Below are 22,319 nucleotides of genomic sequence, written 5' to 3' on the forward strand. Positions count from 1 at the left end.
TGAAGCCCAGCGATTAATTTTATGACTATTATTCTAAATTCACTTTCTGTTATATTATTTAAATCCTTTTTGATCAGTTCATTGGCTGTTGTTATTTCCTGTAGTTTCTTTTGAGGGGAATTCTTCCGTTTGGTCATTTTGGATAGTCCCTGGAGTGGTGCGGACCTGCAGGGCACTTCCCCTGTGCTGTGGTGTATAACTGGAGTTGGTGGGCGGAATCGCAGTCAGTCCTGATGTCTGCCCCCAGCCCACCGCTGGGGCCACAGTCAGACTGGTGTGTGCCTTCTCTTCCCCTCTCCTAGGGGTGGGATTCACTGTGGGGTGGCGTGGCCCGTCTGGGCTACTTGCACACTGCCAGGCTTGTGGTGCTGGGGATCTGGCGTATTAGCTGGGGTGGGTAGGCAAGGTGCACGGGGGCAGGAGGGGCAGGCTTAGCTCGTTTCTCCTTAGGTGATCCACTTCAGGAGGGGCCCTGTGGCAGCGGGAGGGAGTCAGACCGGCTGCCGGAGGTTTGGCTCCGCAGAAGCACAGCATTGGGTGTTTGCGCAGAGCGAGCAAGTTCCCTGGCAGGGACTGGTTCCCTTTGGGATTTTGGCTGGGGGATGGGCGAGGGAGATGGCGCTGGCAAGTGCCTTTGTTCCCCGCCAAACTGAGCTCTGTCCTCCTGGGGCTCAGCAACTCTCCCTCCCTTTGTCCTCCAGCCTTCCCGCTTTCCGAGCAGAGCTGTTCACTTATGACCTCCCAGATGCTAAGTCGCGCTTGCTGTCGGAACACACTCCGTCCGGCCCCTCCGCTTTTGCCAGCCAGACTCGGGGGCTCTGCTTGGCCGGGGGGCCGCCCCGGCTCCCTCCCGCCAGTCCGTGCAGCGCGCACCGCCTCACTGCCCTTCCTACCCTCTTCCGTGGGCCTCTCGTCTGCGCTTGGCTCCGGAGACTCCATTCTGCTAGTCTTCTGGTGGTTTTCTGGGTTAGTCAGGCAGGTGTAGGTGGAATCTAAGTGATCAGCAGGGTGCACGGTGAGCCCAGTGTCCTCTAAGCCGCCATCTTCCTGAAATCTCTCCATTCACTTTTTGATGGACAATTGGGTTGTCAGTTTTTGGCAATTACAAATAAAGCTACTATGAACATTTGTGTACAAGTCTTTGAGTAGACATATGCATTTATTTCTCTTGGGTAAATATACTATGTAGAAGTGAAAGGGCTAGGTCATATGGTAGATATAGGTCTAACTTTTTAAGAAATTGCTAATCTTTTTTCCAAAGTGATTGCACCGTTTTACTTTCTCACCAGCAATGTATGAGAGTCCCAATTTGTCCATGTCTTTGTTAACACTTATTGTCTGTTTGAAGAACACTTTTAACATTTCTCATAGTATGGGTTTGCAAGAGGTGGGTCAGCTCTTGTATGTCTAAAAAAAAAAAAATCTTTATTTCACCTCGGTTTTTGAAAGTGGGTATGGAATTCTAGGTTGCTGGGTATTTTTTTCTATTATGTTAAAATTGTTGTTCTACTATCTTCTAGCTTGCAGCATTTCCAATAAGAAATATGCTTTCATCTTTATCTTTGTTTCTTTTTTTCTCCCCTCTGGTTTCTCTTATGATTTTTTTTTCTTTACAGTTGGTTTTAAGTAATATGGTTATGATGTCCCTTGGTATAGTTTTCTTCATTTTTCTTGTGCTTGTGGCTCATTGAGATTTTTGGATGTATACAGTTTTGGTTTTTATCAAATTTAGAAAATATTCTACAATTATTTCTCCAAATAATTTGTTCTCTCTTCTTCCTCCTCTGTCCAGTTACACACATATTAGATTGCTTGAAATTGTCCTACAACTCACTGATTTTGTATTCATTGTTTCTCTCGTTTTTCTCCCTGTGTTTCATTTTGTTAAAATTTTTTTTTTCAACGTTTTTTATTTATTTTTGGGACAGAGAGAGACAGAGCATGAACGGGGGAGGGGCAGAGAGAGAGAGGGAGACACAGAATCGGAAACAGGCTCCAGGCTCCGAGCCATCAGCCCAGAGCCTGATGCGGGGCTCGAACTCACGGACCGCGAGATCGTGACCTGGCTGAAGTCGGACGCTTAACCGACTGCGCCACCCAGGCGCCCCTCCCTGTGTTTCATTTTGGATAGTTCCTATTGCTGTATTTTCAAGTGAATAGACTTTTTTTTTTTTTTTTGCAGTGTCTCTAGTAAACTTGTTTAGTCTTTTTTCTAGATTCCTGAATATATGGAATATAGTTATAACTTTTACTTTTCTTATTTACTAATTCTTTCATCTGTGTTATTCTGGGTTGGGCTTGATTGATTGATTTTTCTCCTCATTGTGGATCATATTTTCCTTTTCTTTGCATGCCTGGTTATTTTGGGTGGGTGCCAGACATTGCGAATTTAACCTTGTTGGGTGCTGGTTTTTTTTTTATACTTCTATAAATATTCTTGAGCATTATTCTGGGATGTGGTTAGCTTGATTTTTTTTTCTTTTGTTTTTAAACTTTGTTGAATGGGACCAGAGCAGTGTTTAGTCTAGGGCTGGTTTTGCCCCATTGCTGAGGCAAACCCCTCTGAGTACTACACCTAATCTCCTGTGAATTACTAAGTTTGACAATATGGCCAGTGAGACTAGGCAAGCCCTGTGCGATACTGGGGATTGTTCCTTCTAATCTTTTCAGGTGGTTCTTTCCCTGGTTTCAGGTAGTTTCCTCACATTGATGCACTCATTAGTACTCAGCTCAAGACTTGTGGGGGACCTGGTAAAGGTCTCTGGAATTCTCTCTATGTACACTTCTCTCCAGTACTCACAATGCCCTGTGAACTCTAGCCACCTTGGCCCTCAGACTCTTAGCTCTGTTTCCCTAACTTGAGTCTTCTGGGTTATACCTGGGATTCCCCACCCTGAGATGTCCTGGAAACTCTTCCATGCAGTAAGCTGCAGTAAGGTAAACAAGCTCACCTTGTTTATTCCCCATCTCTCAGGCATCATTGTCCTTCATTATCTTGAAAAGTGTTGCTTTGTGTGTTTTTTCTAGTTTCTTAGTTGTTCCAGACATTATGCTAAATTCATGACCTGTTAAGCCATGTTGGCCAAAAGTATATGTCTCTGCTATTATTTTAAAACTATTTTCCCTTTGATTTTAGCCTAGACTGGGTAATATTTCACTGTATGTTAACTATAGAATTTAAATAAAATTTTGAAAAGAAGGAAAGTAAAAAGATTGGATAACTTAGCTAAGAGCAGACTTAACTTGGATATAGTCCTTTTTTTCCCTGGCAAGCAAACCAGTTTTTCAGCTATATTAGCAAGTAAGAAATGCCTTAGGGTAAGAAAAACAGAAGGTAGAATAAAAGTGTATGGCAAAGCCCAAGTCTGGTAAAATACTGATTGTCTTCTCACTTAGTCCTGATTACACATTGAGGAGGGATGGTATGGTCACCATGGCAGCAGTTTCTGAGCATAACCATATGGTCTCTGCCATCAGGACCTAACTGATTATTACAAAAGCAATTTAAAGAGAAGACTCTGAGAGACCTAGGATCTCTTGCTTCTTCCCCCATCCAACCCGGGCTTGTTTGAATATCTCTAAGTGTGCTTAAGACAGAAGGAAATCTGGGGCAAGGTAATATTTTTGAAGGTAAGCTCACCCAATATTTCTGCAATAACAAGATTGGCTTGATGCATACAGCAATGTGAAGATTCCAGACCCATCCTTTTCATGATTTTCCAATTAAGTTTGGCTGTTCACCACTTGTCTCTTTTTTTCTGGATAGGTCTGTCTGCAGGCCAGATCTCCCAGGTTATTGTTGGAAATGAGCAACGACAGTACCTCTTGCTGGTTGGGCAGGATGTAGATGATGTCCAGTTAGCTCAGCGTTTGGCTCAGGCAAATGAGATTGTCCTGTCCTGGAACTGCTGGAAGCTCTGTGAGCAGTACATGTTTGAAGTGGAAATCATGAGGGAGGATGAAGCTGTGAAGGTAGGAGGCTGGTCCCATCCATTGCACATCCTGAAAAGGCCCTTCTACTGCACAGGGCAGTGCTCTGGTGGTGGTCAAATATGGCTTCACCAAACCAATGACCATTGGAACTCTGTTTTGGAGGGAGGTGGGGGATATGCTCCCAGGAAGATAGAGCAGAACAATAAGGTTGGAAAGATAAATGATAAAAAAGGGAAATGGCATCAGTGATCCATTTGGTGGTTGGGCACATAATTGAGCAGTTTCCTTTCTGTAGTTAAGAGATATGCGGATCATTGACGCATTTGATTTTGATGAGCATTTTGACAAGTGCCTCGATTACCTGCCACATTACCAGACAAGTGCTGGTAAGTTACTTGGTCCTTTTTACCCAAGCCCAAAATGTTTAAAGTTAAATTTTCCGTGTGGTTGGAGACATTTTGTTTTCCTTTTCTCAGATACTTTAAGGACTGCCCTGGATTTGGATCCAGACTCTGCACTTGAACAAACCCTGCGGAAGCACATAATGAAAAACCTTTTGAAAAAGGTTATTTTCTAGTTCTTGAGTCATCGTGTAGACTGTGTGTGTGTGTTTATGTCAACAAGTGTATATTTATATGTGATGACCTTCTCATGTTGATCCAGTTCATCTCCTGCTCTCCATGGTAATGCCAGCAGATTTCCCTGTCTGTACCAGTTACTATGAAGACATGTCCTACCACTTCAGATTTCTCAGTTCTGGAAAGTGGAAGCCATATTTGTTTTTCAGTTTGTCCCTCTATAAGCTAGTACATTATTAACAGGGTAGAGAGTATATGCTTGGTAAATATGCATTGATTGTGTATATAGAATTTATGTGAATCCCGTAGTAAGTGATACAATGACTAATAGAATGGACATATCAAACTAAGTCATGTAAAGAAAACATAAAATCCTGGCAGATTTCATCAGTAAATTAGGTTTAAAGTCAGTTTTAATTCCAAGTGTACTGGTTGGTACATCTTCTATACCTCTCAAACCTGAATTTTAAGTTTTTTGTCTGTAAGTTTTTTTTCTCATACTCACCGTGGAATATAGGATTTAAATGCCTAAACATGGTACTGAGAGTTGAAGATACAGGCCCGATAACTCACTTTGTCTTTGCAGATTGATGAAGGGCAGCCTACGGAGTATGTATCCGAATTCCGTACCGTGACTATGGTTTTGGTCAGCCTAGAGTTCCACAAGTCAGCATGGGTGTTGCATTTGTGTCATCTTATCCAGGAGGCTGCCCTGTACATCTCCACAGTCATAGAGAAAGGGGGTGGCCAGCTGAGCCGGATCTTTATGTTTGAGAAAGTAAGTACAAGGAAACTTGACCCATCAGCATTAGAAGTGAGGGAGGAATAATAGTCTTGTATCTCGCATAACACGCATGTAAGTCAGATTCCCTGCTTTTTCTTTTGTGACAAGCTATATGACATTGAAAGTTCAACTAATAATAGTTTAGGAATGGGAAGTTCTAGTTAATTTCATTTTCAGGGTACCTGAGAATTACTTTCCATATCCTTTTCCATTCAACTCTAGTTGAAAAATCTTTGTCAGAGCAAAAGAATATTTTTCTGCCTCTATTAGTAAAGTAAATGTAATCAGATATTTCTGATAATCAAGGAGCTTGAAAAGAGCAGTATCATAATGTAGGACATTATAGGTGAATAAAACGTGGGCAGGTAGACTTAGCTCAAGGCATACAGTAGAAATGGAATTTTTGAAAAGTTCTGGGCATCAGTTTTTCTTGTGTTTTAAGTTTCAGTCCTTTGAATAGTTAGTTAAATCAAGATTTTATTTCTTCTTTTTTTAATCTCCATGTTGATGTGGCCCTGAGTGTCCATTTCATGAATCCTGTAGAATTCACCATTCCTAGCAGATACCAGTGGGGAAAGGCTCTGGCTTCATTCCGGGGAGTTGGTGCAGTTGTGGCAAGCCGTAGTCTTTCCCCAGGTAAACTTTTCTTTTCCTTCTTCGTCGTCTGTCCCAGGGCTGCATGTTCCTCTGTGTTTTTGGCCTTCCTGGGGATAAGAAGCCAGATGAGTGCGCACATGCCCTGGAGAGCTCCTTCAGCATCTTCAGCTTCTGCTGGGAGAAGCTTGCTGAGACCAAGTAAGGAGGAAGGTGGCGCAGGGCCCCAGGGGGCTCTTCAGCCAGGGTAGAAGGGAGTACCAAGTAGCAGGAGTTGAGAGTGTCCAGAATCTGCCTAAAAGGGAGGGAGCATGCTAAGGGAAGTCAGAAAATAAGATCTCTTAAGAAATCATTAGGTACAGAATTATGTACTAGATACTCAGGGAAAATGAAGATAAGTTGCCATCTAATGGGGTGGGTGGAAAAGGGGGAGGAACTGAATATACCTAGCAAGGTTCAAGAACACTGCAAAGGAAGAAGCAAATGTACAAATTAGTGTAATACAAATAATATATCTGTATGTGGTGGGAATGTAGAACAAAGGCTGCCTATCTACAGGGAGGAGGGATGTGGGAAGAGAAGTTGTGGGGCAATTACCAAGATAGGAAGGGACCACTACTGGTTAATGCTCTCCTTCTTGGCTTTCAATCTTATTAGTCCCACTGAATTTTCTGGAATTCTCACTGAGCTGATCTCCCACCTGCATATCCACCCCCCTCCCACCTTCTACAAAAGCCTTGTCCCAGTGAAGGTAAAGAAAATTCCATTTTTCCACTAGTCACACTATAACAATGTGGATTAGAATTTTTCAGATGACTTTTTTTTTAATAGAAAGCTCTGAGGAAGGTATATACATAGATTTGAAAAGTTATTTTTAATATTAACATCGAGTCAAAAATGCATAAAAATTGTATAGTGCTCCAACATTTGTAGGATACTTTAGTATATGCTACCAGTGTGAATGTTTTTTATCCCTCTTTCACACATGAGGAAACTAAGGCCACAGAAGAGGAGTTTCTAGCATATAGCAGAGCATGTAATGAAACCCAGAACTTCTGTCCTCAAATCTTGTGTCATTTTCATTACCTCACAGCTGCCTCTTATAAAAGGCAAATACTCTCCAAAAGGCATAGTATATATTACTAATGTGATACCATTGTAGAGGCATTATAATATCTATAATATTCTTATAGAATATTAGTACTGAGTAGTAACTTAGAAATTATCTGACCCAACTTTTTATTTTACAAATAAGAAAGATACATAGGTTGCTTCACAGATAGTCAAACTCTTAGCCCAAGGTAGATATGTGTTGGCACTTCTTTTAAACTTGATGGGATCTGCAGATACTCCTACGGCCCACTTCCCACTTATCTCTATAGTATGGGTGTGCTGGGCCATCGCTTCTAGTGCTGGTCCTTGTGTGCTCTTGAATTTTACATTGGCTTGTGGCCTTTAAGAGTCCTGCCCTTGGCCCTTACTCCTGAATGAGATAGTCATTTCTTAGGCCTAGTTTATGCTTTCAGTCTTATTTATTTTAGAATATAGTAGATTTTAAGAGCTAGATAGAATCTGAGAGTTCATTTCATGTGATGATGATCTCTTCTTAACTCAGAATCCAGAAACTAAGATCCAGAGGTTATGTTGGTAAGCCACATAGCTTGACAATACCAGAGCCTGAAAGCTGGTTCCTAGGTCTGTGTTTTTTTCCTTGAAGGTAATTACTAATTTAGTAACATTAGTTCCTTAGTAAATCATGAAAAGAAGATTTTCATGGCCAAATATGTTTGGGAAGATACGCAAAGTATATTTCCTTCTTAAAGGTTCACAATATAAATTAACGTCAAAGGTTCTGGGTAGACTTAAAGAAATTTGTTATATTTTGTTTTAATCAACATTTCCCAAATTTACCTGATGGCCACTTTTCTCCAGAAAGACCTATAAACATCCAGAAGAATGAATGTTCTGAGGAGCGTATTTTGGGAAATGCTGCACTAACAAGATGCTAAAGCTTGCCGCCTTCTCCTGAAATTCAAGTGTAGAGATGTAGCCTCAGGGTTGCCTGTGTGATGTCGTCAGTAATGAATACTATTGCTCATGCCTCTCTGCATCACATCAGCCTCACCCAGACCCAGAACCACATTCCATGTCTCCTTTTTCAATGACCCTGTTCACCTCAGGTCATCTAAATTCCCCTTTCTAACCGAGGAAACACCTTCAGTTTTCAGTTCGTTTACAGAAGAAAGAGGATTCTCTGAGTCCTATGATTGATCAGGCTTTTCTGTTTTCTGGCTTGTGACTATTTCTCCAGGGTATTTTTGAGATTCAGGGAGTGAGTCTCAGAATCTCATCATTATAGTTTTTCAGCACCTCTTTATTCATCTCTATATATGTTGAATAAAGAGTGTATTTTTCATCAGTGAAGAATCTCTTTTTAAAAAGGAAGAAGGAATATGGACTGCCAGGAAGAACAAGGGGGGATTCTAAAGTGCAGTAGAAAGATACAAGAAATGACCAAGTGAGAAAAGTATTACTTGCTTTGTTCCCACAGCCTTGTTAATTAGCTGAGTTTACCTCATTCATAAACTCATTCATTCAACAAGCATTCATTGAACACTACTCTTGAGCCAGGCACTGTGCTAGTTGTGATGGAGGTAGAGAAAAATAAGACACTACCCCCTTCACTAAGTAAACAACTAACTTTAATAACCTGAAATGTAAGTGCAGGAATAAAATGCTATAGGAGCTGCAGCAAAGTGCTCTGGGAAGAAAGAGTTAGTTTTCCCTAGAGGTCTCAGAGAAATCTTGACTATACAGGCAACTTTTGAGAAGGGAAGGAGTTCAACAGTTGGAGAAAGCAAGAAAGGGCATTGCAGACCAAGGAAGCATGGTGAAACATCAGATGTTTAGTCTTACTCTTGCTGTGGCAGCAGAGTCAGCTGCCTGGTTCTTGTCTTGGGTGTCTCTTATCCACCCTGAGCAATGGGCCCAGGTAAGAGTCTTCAATCCTGCCTTCAATCCTGCCTTAGAGCAAGGCAGGAGAGTTTTGATGGAATAGGAGACAATAATGTTAGCATTGTTGCCACTTTTCATGCCTCTGCGAAAATGGCTTATATGTGGATTGAACTTGAAACTAATTTATGCCTCATTGTACCCTCCTTTGTCCATCTGCCTATCTTATCTGTCACATGAAATTTTCACATCAAGAAAATCTGATTATTCCCTTGCTGCTGTATGAATTTGCCACCTTTGAGCCTTTGCTTCACCTGAAACAGTATATGTCCCCCTTTTAAATAATTCATATGTCTAGTGCTTCCCCATCCCTGGCATAGGGAGGACCACTTTCCCTTCACTTTTCCCTACTCCCAACACACTGTCTGTGCTGTAGCCATCTTGAACTGCTTCGTTTTGCACAAACACAGCAAGCTTTTCAGAGTCTCTGCCTTTCCCCATTGGATGCAATGCTGTTGCCCCACTTTGGCAGTACTTCAGTTTAAACGTCCAGTCATGTCCTCTCCTTTCTGAGTGCTTTTTCTAACTCTCTAGTGTGAGTTAATGCATCCATTCTGTTTGCTGTTAATTTGCTGTACTGAGCTCTAATATGTAGTATTTGTCTTGCTAACTTATAAATTTGTCTCTTTACCTCCCTCAATTTCTACCACCCTCCCTCTGCCCAACACTAAACTTTTCCAGAGCAAGATATTTTAAACACCTAGGCCAGTTCTTGGTACTATACATACTTCTCAGTGCTTGTTAAATGAATGAACCTATGCATGCATGCATGAATGAATGAATGAGAAAATATTACTCATTTTTAAAATACATTCCAAAGACTAGTTTGCTTCTGGAAGGCTTCCATCAACAGCCTGACCTTCTGATTATTCCTTTACTCTGACATTCTAGCATTATTTGATCCATTAACCCTGTACTGATACCTCTTGATCTACTTTTAATTTTGGAGTTTTATTTGAGGCAGCATTGTATAGAGGAAATAACATTGGTCTAGGAGTCAGGAGGCCTGAGTTCTCATTCTGACTCTACTATTGACTCCTGCTATGTAACTCTAAGAAAGTTAATTAGCTCCTTCAGTTGTGGGTTTTGCTTTTGTTTTTGTTTGCCAAATGGGGTTAAAGTATTTGCCCTGCATACCTCACGTATTTGTTGTTAATTACCCCTCAAAGGATCAGATGAGGTAATCAATTTGAAAGTACTTCAAAAAACATATAAAACATATATAAACGATCTAACAGATCTAAGGTACTTTTATTTAGTTTTTCTACTGATAATAGCTCCCCGACTAAAACTCCTTGAGTACGGGGACTATTTTGTTTCTTTGTACTTTGTATGCATCATATGATGTAGACGGACAGCAGTCTCTGACCTTTTCTATTCTGAGCTCTAAAACTAGACATCTTGATCTGAGGAGTGACAGATCGAGTGCCTGACTTGGAGGCTTCTAACTGTACTTACCCACTGTCGCTTTTCCGATCCCCAGGCTTGTTTCCATCAGTATCACCAATGGACCAGTATTCTGCGGTGTGATTGGGGCAGTAGCAAGACACGAATATACAGGTAGAATAGGACATTGGCCTGTTACCTCTGTGACTTAGGGGATGATTGTAGAGGAGGTGGTCCAAAAATTCTCTATCCTTTACTGTCTCCCTGACACAGTTATTGGCCCAAAGGTGAGCCTTGTGGCCAGAATGATAACTGCTTATCCAGGTTTGGTGTCCTGTGATGAGGTAACATATCTAAGATCCATGCTACCTGCTTACAACTTCAAGAAGCTCCCAGAGAAAATGATGAAAAACATCTCCAACCCGGGGAAGATGTATGAATACCTTGGCCATAGAAGATGTATGTGAGTGTCATTATGTGATAGTTTGTTCTCCTCTCTTTTACACAGTCAGGGTATAGGAATAACCAGTGTTTGTATGAAACTAGAAAGGAAGATGCTTCTAGTCCTGGCTTGCTGGAATAAGAGACATAAGAGGAGGGTTTGGTGTCTGAGATCTTTAGCTTTTTTGTTTAGCTCTTAGCTAGTTCCTCAGTGAACTTTTATAGTGCTATCCAACAGGAAGAGAATTCAGTAGGTCACTAATCTGGATGTTCTTCTTTTCCTTTGGGTACTTCACAATTTATTTACTTCTCTGAGCCTGGAACAATCAATAACTACCCCCTACCTCCTCCCAAAGATGCTTAATTTTTTAAAACTCTTTTATATAGAATTCTGGGCCTTTTTAGTTATCTGAAGGTACTTGCTGATGAGCACAAATTGTTCTCTATCTACTTAGAGATATATATTCTGTCTACCCCAATCTATTTTTAATAGACACATTTCCCTTTGTCCTTTTTCCCCAGAATGTTTGGGAAGAGACATTTGGCCAGAGAGAGAAATAAAAATCACCCTTTGTTAGGTGAGTTTTCTTTCCTACCTTAATTCGTATTTTTTTCAGCTATTGACGGTTAAATGTGATTTTAAAAAAAATGCAAGACCAAAATGCTTCTAAGCCTGTATTTAAAAAAATAGAGAGCAGCCTTCTTAGTGAATTTATGTTCATTTTGAAGCAGTCTTGCCATTTCTTTTCCTTGCTGAATGTTTACACTTCAGATGGAGTCTTCTCACTGTGCCTGAGAAGTACCAACATTTAGTAAGAATCTTTGTAAGTCAGAGTTCGGCTGTTGAGGTCTGCTCAGCTTGTTGTGGATCATCTTTAGAGGGAAATTCCTCATCATGAGACAGGAAAGAGAACACCAAGACTGTTAAGTCCCACACTGTGTATTCCCTGTCTTTATATTTGTCTTAATTTGTATCTCTTAGGTTATTATCTTTACATAGCAGTGACCAACTTTGAGGACTAAATTGTTACAATGGAAATTTTTACAAAAAGCTAAGAAGATACAGTAGCTCCCATGTCTATGTGATGTCTAATTATTCTTAATGTTGTTACTTAAATTCCGGAGCGAACCCCCAAGCCCAGCACACTTCTGTATAGTCCAGAGTTGATTTTATGGAAAGCGATGTGAAGCCTCATCAAAGAATGGGATTCTACCCAGGGTTCTAGGGGAGAAGCCATTCTGAGAATTACCTTTGCAAAATAAATAATAGAGTGTCTACCAAAAAGCACAGGAGTATTAGGTACTCCCTGTCTCTCTACAGATAGGGAAAAAGAACTGGAAGCCTTTCGAATGGCACAGCAGGGGTGTTTGCACCAGAAGGAGGGGCACGCAGTTTTGTATGAAGGTGGAAAAGGCTATGGCAAAAGTCAGCTGTTGGCTGAAATAAACTTCCTGGCCCAGAAAGAAGGACACAGGTAAAGACTCCTGCTTTCTGGTTGAATGCTTCTCTTGAGGCTCCTTTCTCTTGTTGGTAAGACTCTTTTGTCATTAGACTCAGCATCCTTGGGCTGGTGGAGTGAGTAACCTCTCTGTGGGTCAAGGGACTCCCAGTGACCATAGTGACATTCACCAGGGTGTTGCCATTGAAGCTGAAGGAAACAGATTTCAAGCAGTGCTTCTATGCCATCCAGACCCTCATGGCCATCTTCTTTGAGATTGACACATGTCCAGCCTATTACCGCCAGGAGTGCCTACACAAACAGCTCTGTGGGATGGTGGAGGAACCTCTTCACTGTCTTTTTAATGACCTCTTCTTTGTGAAGGTAATGAAAGCCGTGGCTTTCTGAATTGGATTACTGATGTTATTTTTGATGAATAGTTGGACTCCAAATTGTTTTCTAATCTAATGCCCTTAGGCCATATCTGTATAGCTTAAGAACATTTAGTTAGCAGTGGCAGGATTGAGATTTGAAATCCCTTCGACACCAAAACCCAGACTTTCTCTTTTTTGAAAATAGATTCTAGGACTGGCTCCAATACTAATCATATGTCATGGCACAGATCTCTTAGTCTGAGCCTAAATTTTTTTGCCCGTGAAATGATAATTACAGTACTTTATGTGATTTGCACATACATTTTAAAGGAAGTAGTATAAGAGATCACAGTATAAATGTGAGAATGCTAAATCTGTCTGGGTGATACTGGCCAGTTGAGCATCCCCAGCAATTGTATCCATGTGTTCTCAAGCCGGTTGCAATATTTTGTCCTTTAACCCTGACCATGGAGTATGTCACTTGAACCAGCATCTGAATCTCAGAAGCTTCCAGTGGTCTAGGATTTATGTGGTACCCAAGAGTAAGCAGGCTAAGAATTCCCTGGTCTATAATTCTTATTCATCCTCCATCACTTCTCCTCATCTGCCAACCCTACAGGGCATTCTATCTAAAGGAAAATAGAGAAAATGAAAATTTCTCCAATTCCGTAGCATAGCCCTGTCTTAGGCCTTGCCCGAGGCCCTCACTCACCCTTGCCAAAGTGGTGGAGGAATAACCTAACTTTGACTCTCAGGTCCATGGTAACTCATGTGCCTAGGCCTAGCACAATGTTAGGAGATACTCGTTGCAGTTCTTTCTGACAAGTCTCATGTGCTCATTCATTCTGGTATGCTTGGAATAACTGGGGTACTGGAGCTGTCCAAAGTGACATCACTAAGTCCAACCTGTCCCTTTACTTCTTAGTCATGACCCTTTAAGGGCTTGCCAGAGTCTGGGTATGGAGAGGAGCTATCTCTCCAAAACTGCCAGTGGATTTTCCATCTTACTCTTTGAACTAAATATTGATGTTGGATTGGGATTTGTGTCCCTATGCCCAGTCCAATAGAAGAAACGCATTCTCACTCAAGATAGAATCATTTTCTGTTCCCTTTGGAGAACCTGTATATTTTTATTAGATTGTCACTGCAAAAGCTAATATATGAATAATTTTCTTGGTTAGTTTCCCTTATCCTTCAAAGTTTCACACATGGATGACCTGACCAGACAAAAGAAGGTTAAGGCATGTTTTTTTCAAGTGCTCCAGGAGGTGGGTACTTTTGCTACATACCCTTAACTCTTACTATGTGGAGATGGTTTGTACTTACTTTAATCTGTCCATAGCACACCTTGACTTAAGCCTGCCTATTTGTTGATATCTTCATTGTTTGTATCTATCTTTAACCTTGAATCAATCCTGTTGTGCAGCATACAAGAAAAATGCTTTGCTCTTCCCTGATCCTTGTTTCATAATGAAATTTTAGTTAATTTTAAAACAGTAGTTTCTAAACACAAGTGGATAGCTGTTTTACCTCCTATTAATTACAGATACACTCAAGCCTTAACCCAGGTTACAGAGTCAAAAATATCTATGAGCAGAAACTGATACCATCATTCTGGAAATCAGCCTAGAAGTAACTAGTCAAACTTTAATAACATGCATCCTCTAGACCTAGCGCTTCCCCTCCTAGATCTGTGTCCCAGGGAGTCTGCTCACTGCAGTGATTGTGGAGGCGAGGGAGGTATTGGCATGAACTCGTGGATGAACACTGGGGAGTGTAATACAGAAGTTTAGAAGTAAGGGAATAGATGAAAACGTTGCAACACAGAGTGGTCTTAAAAATAATCCTGAATGAAAGGAGAGAAATAATGAGATCTGTAATACAGTAGCATTTACATAAAAACAGTTTGCTTGACAAAACAATGACGCACATTTTATAAGAACACAATACAAACAAAAGTATTACAGTAAACACCGTACCTGCTGCAGCAGGGGAGTGGGGAATGTGGATAAAAATGAGTATGTTTTTTTAAAGTGGGGCCTGGTGGTTGGTAGTTTTAACAAGCAGTCAGGTAATTCTGATGTGCAGCCTGGTTTGGAAATTGTGGATATAAAGTCTTATGAATTCGTTCCCACACAGTTTGAAGACTTTGCCAAAATTAAATATTTGAAAGCTTCAAATTTGATTTGGAGAATATTTTGATGTTTATTTTGTTTTTCAGTAAGAGTATTTTCTTGTCCAAAGAAACTCAGTACATTGCTTTAGAAATTAGATACAATGGTTATATTTTATATTTGTGAAGTAAAATATTACCTGGACTTAGGACACATTTTATTCTGAAAACCCCAGCCTGTATTAACATTTTATTTAAACTGCTGTTGGGAAATTCATGGTGAAATTTGAAAATCAGGTGACTTCATTCTAATCAGAGGTTGTCATTGTTTCTTTGCTATTATTTTCAGGCAGTGAGGGAAACACCGCTGATTTTCCTCATTGACGAAGCCCAATATATGGATGCAGCTTCCTGGGAGTTTTTGGAAACATTGCTCTCCTCTGTGCCCATCATCATGGTGATGACATTGACCCCTACCATCACCCTGTGTGACTGTGCCCAGCACTTCCTGCAGAGCTCTCAAGCTGTCCTTGTGCCCATTTTGAAGTTGGCAGCGACCTCACTGTTGAGAATGGCATGTTGGGAACTGGGGGTGGTGAGCATCCCCCAAGAGCTGCAGATGTGAGTGGCTAGGACTAGCTGGGCATTTCATTAAGGGCAGAGTCAGTGCCATAATGTAAGTGAGAAGGCTCACGTCTCACTTACCAGAGTTGGGGGAGAGAATGGCATTAATAACCGTAATGAGGCCAGATTTAAAGATAGACTATCTATCTCCTAGTAAACCAATAAAGGGCTACCTCCCTGAGCTATCCATCCAGGTTTTCACAAGACAGCTAGGACTTGGATGGCTTGCTTAACGTGTCATTTATATGTGGTCAGGCCACTTTCTGGGGCTCTTTGGTAAGGGGATGTTAGTTCTTTTTAACAGCGATAGAAACAAAGTAGAAAAGTTACTGCTAAAATACATTTCAAAACAATCAATTTTTCTTTTTACATTTCTGTGCTGCTGCTTACCTCGGTTAGTGTATATCATCAAGAACTGACTTAAAAAAAGAAGAAATATTCCTCAGTATGAAATACCCTTGTGCTTGGCTCTCTTCAAGTGGGCATCTTTAGTCAGCAATCCCCTACTTACCTCTCCACAGCTACCTTCTTCACAGGTGCTTTGGAAACCCCCTCTACTGTGAGGTCTTATGCCAGGACCTTCTCTCTAAAGACATATTGGTCTTTCATGATCTCGAAAAGGAGGAGGAGAACAGCAAGTGGGAGACCCTCTCAGGTGAGCTTAGTTTCCAGGGTTCTACCCTGGTCCAACTGCTGGAGTTTATTCTTTGACATGGCATCACCAGACCTTTATGAGACATGTGCCTATTCTATTCCCTGCTAACATTATAAGCAAGATTAAGCCTTCTTGGCCTGCCTCAGAGAGCTTAATGGAGTCAATCAATCTACTATATTATAGTTCCTTTTTGAGCAGCCCAGGAAGTGGGATAGGAGAAGAGGATTTATAAGCAGGAGAGTTCAATAGAGAATTACACATTACTGATGAGAAGGATGGATGGGGGATGGGAGAAAGGAGGAGGGTGAGAGAGGAGGAAGGGGTGCAGCATGTACAGATCTGGAAAGGCATCCTAGGGCTGTGATGTAATAGAAGAGAGAGCTACTAGAAAGTAAACAGGAAGAGTGAGAATGCTGGATACCATACTGTACGGAAAGTGCTGTCAGTTTGTGAGAGAAAATCAGAAAACAGGATGGGAGGGGTAAGCCACTTTAAACATAATGCTCTTTTATCTTCATCCTGTTAGTTTCTTGACTAAATTCTTGTATTTTTGTGCTTTTAAAACTACAGTCACTGAGCATGGTGTTGTCTCAGTTATAGTCTTCTTTTCGTGCAGCCAATGCCGTGAAATCCACAATGTACAACATTCCTCCTGCTGGCTCTGAAGACCAGGAACTTTATATCTGCACAGTCAAGGATGATGTGAACTTGGATACCGTGCTTCTCCCACCATTATTAAAAGGCAGGTCACTTGAAAACCTCAAGTGAGTCAATGGCAGATGTCATTGCACTTAGTAATTTGGTGGTTGATTGAATATAGGTCTCTCATTGTCATGTGAGCTTCCTTTTCTTCAGAAAAAAGAAACCTGCCTTCTAGAAATAAGTTCAGGCACTGCCCAAAGAGCCCCTGAGAGACTTGTAATGCTACTTGAACCGTATTTTACTTGAGTGAGCCTGTTGTTCCCTGGGGCTAATGACCGAGGACAGTCTCCTCGTTATTTAATAAAAATTATGTCCTGTGTTTCCCTTCCTTCCTGTGCTGGAAGAGGCAGTAAGCAAGGGAGATAATGTGGCCAAGATTTAAGAAAATCTATGGTGCTACTGAAGAGACAGTGTTATACACATAGCAGGAGTTTAATCAAAAGTGGAAAGCAAGTTTATAATGACTGCTGAGATAAAGAATGAAGAAACCATCAGATCTGAGTAGGCATAGTCAGACAAGGGACGTTCTTCTTAGAAATGAGGAAGTTGGGTTTATTTCATGCTCTGTTCAAGTGTCTGGTGGCCAGGGTACCATATTAAGCACTCTTTGGGAATATTATGGTGAATAAGGCTGCCTTCAAGTCCAGTATGATCTTATTGAGAATATAAGGCATGCATACGAAACAGCAATACAGAACACCTTGCTAGTTAGTTAGGAGCCAAGGTTCTGGTATCAGAAAAACCTGGGTACTACTGACTCCTCCACTTACTGGCTATGAATGCTCAGATAAACTTGTCTAAGCCTCAGTCTTCTCATCACTCCAGTGAGGATAATGATAGCCCCTACCTTAAGGGGATTAGTCATCATACATAATAGCTATTCAGTGAATGTTATAAGCTAGCACTCTGGTGTCTGTAGGTCCATCTCGATAGTTTACACTCCTACAACTACAACAGGCCTTACTTGGCATTGACTTTACTAACTTAGAAGCATACAGGTCAGAAAACAGCATCAGGTGGTTTTCTTTAGTAGAAGTCCTCACAGCAGTTTCTACTGCTATTCTCTGGAGCCTCAAGGAATGGCTTAGGTGTAATGGAATGAGGCCACGATGGATGGGTGCTTAGAAGCCCCATGTCCCAACTAGGAACTAGTATCTCTTATAACAGCCCCACAGGCATAGACTCCAGGATCTGCAAGGGACATGACCTATGACAAGAATTAATACACACAAGCCTAGAACTGTGGCTTACCACCAGTTATTTATAGCTTATTCACAGTTGTCCTGGTCCAAATTCAGTTTCCAATCAGAGATCATTGTTAGCATAAGCAGTGTTACCTGATAACTTAGCTGGCATTCTCATCTAATCAGGATCCTGGGAAACAGCCGAAAAGTTAACCCAAGGTCAGTATTGTCCACGGGATTTGTTAAAAAGATTTGTTAACTTGTAAGCCAAAACAAATAGCTCATTCAGCAAAGCCTTGGCATAAATGAAATGCCAAGGCTAGATTGTAAAAGGCCACATAAGTTATAAAAGTATTAAAAAGGGCCCTGACATAATTGTATCTGTACTTTATATACATGATTCTACTGCTAGTTAATATATTATTGGGATAAGAGTGAGAGGAAATTGGAGATGTTCCAAACAGGGTATCCTAGTGATCCAGGTGGAAATGACTACTTACACTACAGTTGCTTAGGAGGAAACATACAAGAACATTTAGAAGGAAGATAAGTGGGTGACTAATTGGTTGTTAGGGAAAAGAAAAGGTTTCGAATTATTCCAAGATTTGGGGTTTGGTGACTTACTGGTTCAATACCTACTGCTCTTATGTATGGGTCAGAATATGGAGAGATTTGCTATTATGCTTGGAGTTAGTTAAGATCTTTACTCTTATGTGAGTTCTGGGATCAGAAAGCCTGGCCCCCACTTTTAGTGGGCAGTAATAAAAAAAGGGTCTGGGTGGGTACTTACTAGTCATGAAAATGGGAAGAATTGTTAACATAGCTGAATGATTCAGAGCACAGCTTTCGGTCTACCAACAAAAGGTTTTGGTGACCACGGAGAGTACAGTTTCAGTGGTGTGGCGAAAACCTGATTGTTGTTGTTGGCTGAACAATGAATGGGTAATGAGGGCAAATAAGGACTTGGAGAGAAGACTCTTTTAAGAGGTTAGACTGAGTGTGGAAGGGGGAGGACAAAAAGCAAGCCCTTTTTTTTAAGTGAACAGATTATCAACACAATGTATCCTATGTTTGTAGAAAGCTCATTCATTGCTCTTTTTCCCCCCAGAAATAGCAGTAAACCAGCTGGATCAATTAAGCCCAGAGGAGCAGTTGCTGGTTAAGTGTGCTGCAGTCATTGGTCACTGCTTTCAAATAGATCTATTGCAGCACCTCCTGCCTGGCTGGGATAAAAATAAGCTGCTTCAGGTGCTGAAGGTTCTTGTGGATATTCATGTGTTCCTCTGGTTCAACAAGAGTCAAGAGCTTCCTGCCGAGTCAATATTAGTGCCTTCCTCTATCAAGATTATTGAACAAACCAAAGAGGAGAAGAAGAAAAAGTCCGGTGAGGAAGAGCTGCTCCCTTTTTCTCACCTGAGCACAGAGCCTTGAGAGGGAATATCTGTGTTCAGCAACAACATCAGTATCCTATATCACGGGCCTCAGTGTCTTAAAACTATGGCTGAGAAATGGGGGAAGGTGGTCATTTTAATCACAAAGGAGCCATGATTATAGTGAGTGAATAACCTGTATTTTTCCAAATTGTCTTAATTCCAAGAATTCTAGCTCCTTGTTAAGCCCGTCTTAAGTATCTGTGTTTTAGTTCAGAAAATCTTATTATAACCCTTTATTGCCTTCTAGATATAAATAAGAAAAAGGATCAACTATTCCTAATTTTAGAAATTTACCAAAAAAAGATAAACTGTTCTGAATTTTAGAAATAAACACATCTGGGACCAAAACAGTCATGAACAAAGCCAGATATACATTAAATGGCTTGCAATCTTGAATTCTCCACATGAAAGAATAAAATTGTGGCATAGACTATCCAAAGCACATATACTCCACACACAATTTCCCTTTGCGTTTGAAATAGTTTGGGCCTTATATTTGAATAGAGCATTTCTGATGACTTGATGCTTATAGTAATTTGTAGTAAAACTCAGTTTAGGAAGAACAACTAAGAAATCTATTCTGTGTACTTCCATACCACTGATCCTTTCTTCTCTGTGGTACTGGGTACTAGATATGCCACTGTCAGATTGGTGTAATATACTTTGTACAGAGGAATTACATATAAAATTTTCTTATAAACTAGCAGCATGTGTTTGGGAGTTTTCTACTGATAGCATAACAGACCTTTAAGGGAGACTTGGATTTTCCTGTATTTCAGATGCTGACTCTCCTCTCAGTCCACAAGAGGAACTATCCCTACCTCAGACAAAGGTGCTAGAATTTGGAGTGCCGCTCTTACGGGAAGCCGCGTGGGAGCTGTGGCCCCGGGCACAGCAGATAGCCCTGCACCTCGAATGTGCCTGCTTTCTCCGAGACTTGGCCTGCCGCTGCGGGAACTGTCATGGCGGGGACTTTGTCCCCTTCCACCGTTTCGCCATCTGTTCTACTAAGAGCTGCAGTGGGACCTCCCGGTTCTGTAGTTACAAAGATACTGGCTCAGTACTAACACAGGTGATCACAGACAGACTGCAGCTGCCTTCTCCCCAAGGTAAACCCAGGAGACAGAAAGAGGACATGTGGGCAGCACTTCTCTTTATTCATGTACTTGGAGCTCTTTATCCAAAAGGTGGAATCAGATTAGGGAGAAAAATAGGCAGAAAGATCCATTTATCCCTGAAGCATCACAAATAAAAATGTAAGCCCAGAGTTAAAAAGAACTTTAGAGATTACGCTTGTTTTGGGTGGCAGTCTTGGGCAAGTTACTTAACCTCAATTAATTGGGGAAAATTACCAATTTCATAGAGTTGCTATGAGAATGAAATAAGTTAAAATATATATAATGTGCTTTGAATAGTGCCAGGCACATGGTTAGTGCTCAATACATTTTAGTTACTGTTTTTTTTTATTATTATAATTATTCAACGATGTACACATATATGGGGCCCTTGTATGTATCAGATGCTTCATCTAAAATTAAGAATACAAAATGAATAAGCCTGGGTCCCTGAAATTACCAGTTTTGGGGTTGATATATAAATAGAGAATTCCAATATGGCATGGTAAAGGCAATGAAAATAGCATACCTAGGCATTGAGGTACATAGAGAAGGGGCCCTTCTCCCAGTCTGAAAAGTGAGTAGGAGAGAACTCTCCCGTGAGGGAAATAATGCCAGAAGTGAGAATTCAGGGATAAATAGGAGTTAGTTACTTGAAGAAGTTTGGATTAGTGAATGGGTGTTTCCCAAAGCCCTTCTCCCACATCCTAAATTAGTGTTCATCCTTTTTGTTTTAACATTTTCAGTTATTGGACAGCCTATTTCATTGCCAACAGCTGTTAGAAAGCTTCTTACATCAAGGTGAAATCTACCTTCTTGAAACTTCACCAATTTTTCAGAGTTGTGCCTTCCTTTTTCTTGAAGTTTTTATGTAAATTCCAGTTAATGTACAGTGTGATATTAGCCTCAAATGTACAATATAGTGATTGAACACTTCCATATGACACCTGGTGCTCATCACAAGTGCCCATCACCTATTTCCCCCATTCCTCCACCCAAGTTGCCTCTAGTAACCATCAGTTTGTTTTCTATAGTTAAGAGTCTGTTTCTTGGTTTACCTCTCTCTCTCTCTCTTTTCCCCTTTGCTCATTTGTTTTGTTTCTTAAATTCCACATATGAGAGAAATCATAAACTATGTATCTTTCTCTGACTGACTTATCCCCTTAGCATAATACTCTCTAACTCCATCCATGTCATGGCAAATGACAAGGTTTCACATTTTTTATGGCTGACTAATATTCCATTGTATACATATACCACGTATACATGGGCTGTTTCCATAATTTGGCTGTTATAGACAATGCTGCTATAAACATCAGGATGTATGTATTCCTTTGAATTATTATTTTTGTACTCGTTTGGTAAATACCTAGTAGTGTGATTGCTGGATCGTGGGGTAGTTTTATTTTTAACTTTTTGAGGAACCTCCATACTGTTCTCCACAGTGGCTGCACCATTTTGTATTCTCACCAACAGTGTAAGAGGGTTCCCCCTTCTCCACATCCTCACCAACACCTGTTGTTTCTCATGTTGTTGATTTTAGCCGTTCTGACAGGTGTGAGGTGATATCTCATTGTAGTTTTGCTTTGCATTTCCCTGATTGTAAGTGAAGATAATGCAAGGAAATGGAAAGACCTTCCATGCTCATGGCTTGGAAGAACAAATATTGTTAAAATGTCTATACTGCCAAAAGCAATCTACACATTTAATGCAATCCCTATTAAAATACCAGCAGCATTTTTCACAGAGCTAGAACAAACCATCCTAAAATTTGTATGGAACCACAAAAGATACCGAATAGCCAAAGCAACTTTGAAAAAGAAAAACAAAGCTGGAAACATTGCAATTCCGGACCTCAAGTTATATTACAACGCTGTAGTCCTCAAAACTGTTACTGGCGCAAAAATAGACACATATATCAATAGAACAGAATAGAAAACTCAGAAATGAAC

General features: G+C 40.7%; 1 protein-coding gene across 16 annotated transcripts in view; it reads left to right on the forward strand.

The window, feature by feature from the left end:
- LOC131514169 (adenylate cyclase type 10-like) overlaps positions 1-22,319 on the forward strand; it is a 57,369-nt gene that overhangs the window by 19,576 nt on the left and 15,474 nt on the right. For 14 of the 16 annotated variants that reach the window (XR_009262963.1, XR_009262961.1, XR_009262962.1 and 11 more), the window contains 16 exons: positions 3,767-3,972; positions 4,229-4,319; positions 4,410-4,498; positions 5,098-5,289; positions 5,969-6,090; positions 10,385-10,461; positions 10,561-10,750; positions 11,251-11,306; positions 12,050-12,203; positions 12,362-12,551; positions 13,723-13,809; positions 15,004-15,275; positions 15,800-15,933; positions 16,550-16,675; positions 18,928-19,203; positions 20,032-20,361. Coding sequence is in view for 13 of the 16 variants with exons in the window: in XM_058733844.1 (XP_058589827.1) it covers positions 3,767-3,972; positions 4,229-4,319; positions 4,410-4,498; positions 5,098-5,289; positions 5,969-6,090; positions 10,385-10,461; positions 10,561-10,750; positions 11,251-11,306; positions 12,050-12,203; positions 12,362-12,551; positions 13,723-13,809; positions 15,004-15,275; positions 15,800-15,933; positions 16,550-16,675; positions 18,928-19,203; positions 20,032-20,361 (2,592 nt within the window). In the remaining 3 variants the exon portion in view is untranslated. The other 2 variants (XM_058733841.1, XM_058733842.1) reach the window with 2 other exon arrangements.

Source organism: Neofelis nebulosa, chromosome 6 (genome assembly GCF_028018385.1).
Source record: "Neofelis nebulosa isolate mNeoNeb1 chromosome 6, mNeoNeb1.pri, whole genome shotgun sequence".
Lineage (NCBI taxonomy): Eukaryota > Metazoa > Chordata > Mammalia > Carnivora > Felidae > Neofelis > Neofelis nebulosa.